This window comes from Macrobrachium nipponense, chromosome 10 (assembly GCF_015104395.2).
Source record: "Macrobrachium nipponense isolate FS-2020 chromosome 10, ASM1510439v2, whole genome shotgun sequence".
Classification (NCBI taxonomy): Eukaryota; Metazoa; Arthropoda; class Malacostraca; order Decapoda; family Palaemonidae; genus Macrobrachium; species Macrobrachium nipponense.
The window spans coordinates 33,856,951-33,864,450 of NC_087204.1; the positions used below are offsets into that span (position 1 = coordinate 33,856,951).

General features: G+C 37.3%; 1 protein-coding gene across 1 annotated transcript in view; it reads left to right on the plus strand.

Moving 5' to 3' along the window:
• Window positions 1–5,105, plus strand: part of LOC135223559 (platelet glycoprotein V-like) — a gene marked incomplete at its 5' end in the record, with an annotated part of 144,802 nt that extends 139,697 nt beyond the window's left edge. Inside the window, 1 exon segment of the mRNA XM_064262072.1 lies at window positions 2,181–5,105. Coding sequence (XP_064118142.1) covers window positions 2,181–4,304 — 2,124 coding nt within the window. The 3' untranslated portion in view covers window positions 4,305–5,105.
• Window positions 5,106–7,500: the final 2,395 nt, after the last annotated feature.

Genomic DNA, 7,500 nt, shown 5'->3' on the forward strand with positions numbered 1-7,500 from the left:
CTCCAAAGGACCCTCTTACCCAAGTTTCAACTCTCTCTCTCTCTCCTCTTCTCTCTCTCTCTCTCTCTCTCTCTCTCTCTCTCCTCCAAACGACCCTTCACTTCCCAAGTCCCTCCAATCCAGCCTTTACACAAGGGGGGATCTGGAAGCTGGTTCGGGGTCTCTCTCTCGCCCTGCGTCCTCCCTCAATCTCCTCCCTCTCTCTCTCTCACCTTCTCCATCAGCCTCCGTCTCTCCCTCCCTCCCTCTCCCTCCAACTAGAGTCGTCTCTGTCCCTTCAGACACAAATCCCACCCAACAAACACACACAGGCAGCCTCGATGTGTACCGAAGGCAGCAGCAGCAGCTGCTGGGGGGCGCCCCTTCAGAAACCCATAGAGCGTAGCCAATTACCCATGTGGCCGAAATTACGATCGTCACCCCGTGATGGCTTGTGACTCCTGGTCCACCCATCTCCCCCGATCACCACCCCCCCCCCCCCCAACACTACACAATCCTTCTCCCATCCTCCATCCTCCTCAGGCACCCCAAAACCCCTGCATAAATCCTGGCACAGGATTTTGAGCGCTCTCAGCATTTCGGCTCCTCAATGTCCAATCTGCCGTTATGGCGTCTCGTATTTATTGTTGTTAGCGCTGGCTTGGGTGTGCTCGTGACTGGTACAACGAGCTATAGCCAGCGAGTTGCGATGTTTTGCGAGCGCGCGCGCGAGGTTGGTATTGCGCGCGCGGTGGTCTAACGAACGCGTTTGGGAGCGAGGGTCTTCTATTCTTATTTCTCGGTGGGGTTTGGAAAGTTTCGTCTGAATAGTATATCTAATTTGGGTCTGAATTGGATAAGAAATGTTTATTGTCCATTTGATAAATATTTTCAACGACAAAAATGAATTGACCAATATTATTTATTTTACAAGTCCCCGTCTGTTTAGGACGATGTTCTTGGTTTTTTAAAACTGATATAGATATATTCGGAGATACTCCTGTTTTCGAAACAATTTAGAACTATGTATTCAGTTATAGAGAAACATTTTTAAAGCTCTTAATTAAAGTGCTCCACCAGAAAGAATTTAGAATTCTCCAATATTCTATTGGTATCAAAGAAACGTCTAACATTTGTTTTTGTAATTGATAAAATAATCTGGTGACCAATTAAGTTTTACAGCAGAAGAGTAAAATGTAAATTCTTTATAAACAAATATCAGAGAATACTTTATACATCAATCGCAGGTAAAATACTTTGTGATATAGCATTTGCAAATATTTGTAAATTGAGAACAAAAGACTCCTGTTACTTAATACCTGCCATTCTAAAAATTACGGATATAACACTTGGTGTGTAAGAAGCTCTATTGGAGAGAGAGAGAGAGAGAGAGATAGGTGGGGGGGGGGGGGGGGTGCGGGGTTGGAGATGCTTTAATAACTAAGGGACACATCACTTTGATTTGATAACTTTTACTTTTGGCTGTTATCTGACGAAAAATATCAAGCTGAAAACATTAAGTAAAATAACATTTAGGTCATCATAATTCAGTCGACTGTTAAAGTGGATAAAATCTCTCATCTAAAAAAATAGGGAACAAATAAAATATCAAGCTCTCTTTTTTTTTCGCTGGTTTCAAAAATGATGCTTCGAAACTCGGGAAAAGCTTTTTGTGACATGCAGTAAAATTTATTCCATTTTTTATGTTAGTATTTAAAACAGAATAAAGTAAAAACAGTCGTCCGTGACTATTGCTCAATTTAACGTTGAGTTCGAAGCAGTTAGCGCGAGACGAAGTTAGATAAGTGTATTTGGGTAGTACTAAAATAATGTATATTCGCTTAAAACTCATTTAATGTTTATAGAACATGGTTAATAGCCAATTCCACTGCATTTATTCGACAGAATAACTCCGGTATGGGTATTTAAGAACAGTGAAATTTCTTAGTTCCAATCATAGGATTATAGTAAATAGATATAAAATATACTTAAGCTATTTTACTCAGCCCTTATAACTAGTGGTTGAAATATGGATTTGATAACACAATGCATTACTGGGTAGCTGTATACCAGTCTTTACACACACACACACACGCACACACATTATAGACACATATATAATAATTTAATGATTTAGCAGTGATGCTTGGTTTAAAATTACCGATGAAACCTAACCCACTCTTTTTCCTTTCTCTTTCCAGATGCTGATCCTACTGATCTTCTTATGGACGTTATTGGAAGGTGTGTGGCCATGCCCTAGGGAGTGCAGATGTTCCCTAGACGAGCGAGGACGCCGCAGCGTGAGGTGTGAGGATGGGGGAATGAGTGACCCTCTCCCGGTCATGAACATGGACGAAGACACTGAGGTCTTAGTGATATCTGCCCCCCATTACAATCCCAACACCCTCACACTAGGGCCAATCTTCAAAGGTCTCAGACAACTTGAGGAAATCCACATCACCCGCTCCAAAATTCCTGCTCTGGGGGCCCACTCGTTTTGGGGTCTCCATAAGCTTCATGTTCTTAACCTCACGAGAAATCATATCTCTGCTCTGATGGACACGAACTTCAGAGGAGCCGATGCGTTGCGTCATCTGGACCTGAGTCTGAATCGCATCCAGTCAGCACCGTCTGCAGTCTTCCGGTATGTGCGGCATATAAGAACTCTATCCCTAGCCAACAATATGGTCCCAGAATTGATGCCGAGAGTCTTCTTTGGCTTGGCAAGACTAGAAAGACTTGACCTTAGCTTTAACCCCCTTGGGGATTTACAGCCTGAGAGGTTCACCGACGTCCCTGACTTGAAGCAGCTCTACTGCTCAGGCTGTGGTCTAATGTCAATCAGCAGCACCCTACTTCAGACATTGCCAGAGTTGCGTGAGCTTGATCTCAGCAAGAATCGTTTGACGCAGGTACCCCCTGGTATAGCTTCAAACTTCTTACCACATCTGGTTCACTTGAGATTAGATGGAAATCATATATCTTTTATTGAAAGAGGAGCTATATCTGGATCACCCATAACACATCTCCACCTTTCTCACAACAGAATCAGCCGTCTAGAAGTTGGATCTTTCTACAACAGCTCACTGAAGCACCTGGACTTGGCATACAACAGAATAGCCCATTTAGAGAACAATGCTCTTGATGATGTTCTCGATGATTTGCATGAGATAAATCTATCAGGTAACTCCTTGCACGTTGACCAGTTATTGTCAATCTTGCCGAAAGCTCGTCAAATTCGTCGCTTAGGTCTCGGTGACATGGGACTGACAAGGTTCCCTCCTGACCTAGTGCGGCATTCTCGTCATCTTCACCATTTGAATATATCAGCAAACTATCTAACTTCACTGTCTACAGATGTTTTATATAATGCTCCTCATCTTTATTCACTTGATCTTTCCTTGAATTCATTTCGGGGGTTAGATGAAATGCTAGTGGCATCCATTAATGCAGCTAGTGAACTGAGAACTCTCCGCTTGGAAGGAAACCCATGGCAGTGTGACACTTGCCATATTCTGCCACTGCTGCGATGGCTTCAAGATGCCCCAGACCAAGAATCTGGCTGCAGTGAACCAAGGGTCTGGACATGCCTGAAGTGTGTGGGGCCCAAAGGGGTAGCTGGTCTTGAACTAGCTATGCTTCCTCATGGGGACCTGCCTGAATGTCCATATACTACTCCTCCAGCAGCTGCTATTTGGACAACTTGGGTTGAGCCGTCCCTGAATGCCATCACAGAGGAACCACAGTTACCGAGAGGGCAACTGACTCGTTCTGAAGATGCAGACATAGGCTGGACACTTGAGAGAATGGTGAAAGAAGAATTGCATTTAGTTATTGTTGCTGGATGTGCCCTTGTCCTCTTGTTGTTAGCCATTATTATCGTCGGTATCGTCTTGTATAACAGGCATTCAGCCTTCTATTACACGTATGAGGATGACCCCGAGAAAAAAGAAAAGCTCATGAAATTCAAAGACAGCAAAAACAATAATAGTCCTGCGTCAAAAAAGACACCTCTGAAGAAGCCCGATGCGACAATTGCAACGATCGACGAGTTAACAGACATTGCTGGCTCTCAGGAAGTAATCGAGGATGACCAGAAACTAAATAGCATTCCTAATCATAACAGTGTTCTGAACAACACAAACTCAGTCAACCACTCCCCATCTCCAAATCACATTAGCGCCCTCAACAACCCACCAGATGTCAGTCGTGTCTCCCCAACCAACAATGGGTTCCACCCTCTCAACCACATGCCAACGAGCAACCCCATCCAAGTCCAGTGCGTCCCACAAGAGAACCAGCAGACTGACAGTGCACCTCTTTAGCATAGGACTGGCGTCCATAGTGAGCTAATCAAAGAAATGACACTGTGAATGAGAAAAGTGCTTTAATATGTGCATTAACATATTAATGATACAGGTGATGATTATTGCATTTATCACTGATCCGCGATATCTTATGCTTCCTGAACTGGTAGGGCTGTGAAGACTCTGTGAGAGTGCGTCAGACATTTCGGCCAGAGATGGGGTCTGTCGCCGTCTCTGGTTCTCGCCGTTCGCGTCTAGAACTCATCCATGAGTAAGAGAGTAAAGTGCTCTTAGTGGAAGGGACTCGTGTGAAAGTGACTGAAAAAGTGAAGCTCTAAACACTGCGTTTAGTGGAAATAGAAATATGTAATATATAAAACTGCGCCATGAACGCGTAATGAACGAAAGCAAGAAAAAATCAATAAAAAAAAACCTTTGTATTACTGTATTTCTGAGAGCACTATTTGATTGTTGAAGGACCTTTTTGTAATATTCATTCGTTCTTGGGACCATAGCGTGTTTGTAAGTTGGAGCATATCATCATCTTACCCCAGAGATTGTCTTCCAAACCCCTCCCTGAGTTTATGACTTGATTAAGTCTGGCAAAGCTGGATCAGAAAGCTTAGCTCTGACGGCTTTAAACAGTGCGAAAAGCTTAAGTTAAACTTTTTTCAGTATAATCTAGAGGAGATTATATTGTATGGTATGGTGGTTATGGTGTTCCTATTGGATGTGTCAACATTCTTTTACGAATAAAAAATATGTCTTTTGTTTTCATTTCCTCTTCTCTAAAACAGATATGAATATGTATTTACAAGTACATACTACACATGCACATATATATATATATATATATATATATATATATATATATATATATATATATATATATATATATATATAATATATATATATGTATATTAATATATATATTATATATATATATATATATATATATATATATTATATATATATATATATATATATATATATATATATATATAATATAGGAATAAAAAAGGATCGGTATGGTTTAGAAAAATGTCCGATATTACAAATCTATAATTTTAATATGTACAATTTGTGTATACTACTTCACAATTTGTTAATCATTACCTTTTATTTCTCTCATATATATATTATATATATATATATATATATATATATATATATATATATATATATATATATATATATATATAGTATATATATATATATATATATATATATATATATATATATATATATATATATATATATATATATATATATATATATATATATATGTATATATATATATATATATATATATATATATATATATATATATATATATATATATATACATATATATGTAACTATGCTTCTCAGGTTTGGAATCTCTTTTTGAACCACAAACCTTTGCATCGGCAACAGTCTGTTCAGCATCTAATTCGACTGGAGGAAAGTCCAAGATACGAGAAACATTACCCAGAATCTTAAGAAGTGTATGGAATCAATTAAAACGGATTTGTATTCTAAACCCACCAAAGTATTTTAGTTCCTGTACCAGATGAAAGACATGACAGAGTGAGAATAAAAAACAGTTCTACTACCTTGAGATCATAACATATTTGTTGTACTAGTCAGAGAGTCGTTTTACATATAATGAATTATAAATGTGAGGTAAAAAAAAAATTAATTAAAATAAAGCTTTTTTCTCCCGACGTGTATCAGTCAGTCTAAGATGAGTATGTGTTTCTGACATTGACGTCCTAAGCCTTTGAACCGCTAAAAAAATAAACAAAAAATGAAGGTTCTTCGTATATATGAATATATAGAAAGAAAATAAATATAAATATATATTATATATAATTTTTCACTGTCCATTTTTCCTCTCGTTCAGATATTGATGTTTCTTTTTCTAAACGATGTACTATTTCCTCGCTTGAGTTCTCCTGCAGTTTCTTTCCTTTTTACGTGTGTAAATATATATAGAATGTATGTGTGCATAGCTTATTTTTGATGCTTATTGTAAATGTACAAATTTTATACTACTCAAAGATAATAAATTCCTTAAACCCAGCGGGACTGTTTTCTTTATTCCTTTTCAAGAAAATAAACTTACAAAGACACTTTTCTTTCGAGTATTCAAATTTATGATGAACTGATAACTGACTATTGCTATACTGTAATAACTCACATGTACTTTACTTTGGAAATCTAAGTTATTCAAATTATCCATTAAATTGTTACTTTTGGAAAATTATCAACTTTCCTCTTTAAAAATTATTCTGCTACACTGAGGATTAACGATGGGTTAAAATGTCAGTTTGATATTAGCAATATCAAATGAAAGAGGTAATATGTACTCCAATAATACAATGCAAAAAAGTTTCAATACTAGTTATAATATGGAGTTACTTGTGTATTATTTCCAGAAGAAAAATATATTGATAATGTATTAAACTTGACAATTTTTCGATAAAACAATAGTAAAAACAGCACGTGGATTACTTGTAAAACATGTTGTGTATTAAAAGGGAAAAATATTTCCCAGACACACTTACTCAAGGATCTTAAATAATCAGAAATATATGAGGCTTATCCTCTTGACCTTCAGAAATAGGCAAAGGGAAAATATTTGGGAACTGAACCATGAAAATAATGATAATAACAAAAAGAATAAATTAAGATAAGATATATATTAAAGGACAAGGATTACAATTATTAGCTAATTTACAAGATAATATTCTGACGATCGTAGGAGGCATCTGTCATTTATAGTATCTTAACAGTATTCACATGATGATGATTTAAAAATATACTCCTAGAATAGAAAAAGATTAACTGATATAGATAAGCCGAGGAAACATTTTTATCTGCATCTTAGGAAAAAAAATAAAAATAAGAAGGAGAAATCACCTGATCCCGTTTGTGAAAAGTAAAAATAAAATGAATAAAATACGTTAGGAATCTATGAAATGATCATGTTGTTTTGACAACTTGTATTCACGGAATGATGTCCCCAAAATATACAAGCTTTTATAAGAAAGCTAAGGAGAATGATACATGTGCATATTACAAAAGAACACGTTTCTTTCATAGCATGACGTCACCGTCATACCATTACGAGATTCAGCCCCTAAAAATCCCAGTAATAATATGTCACGCAAGTTTCCTTTGTTAGAAAAATACAACAGTAAGATTCCATTGTTATGAAACACTACCCATG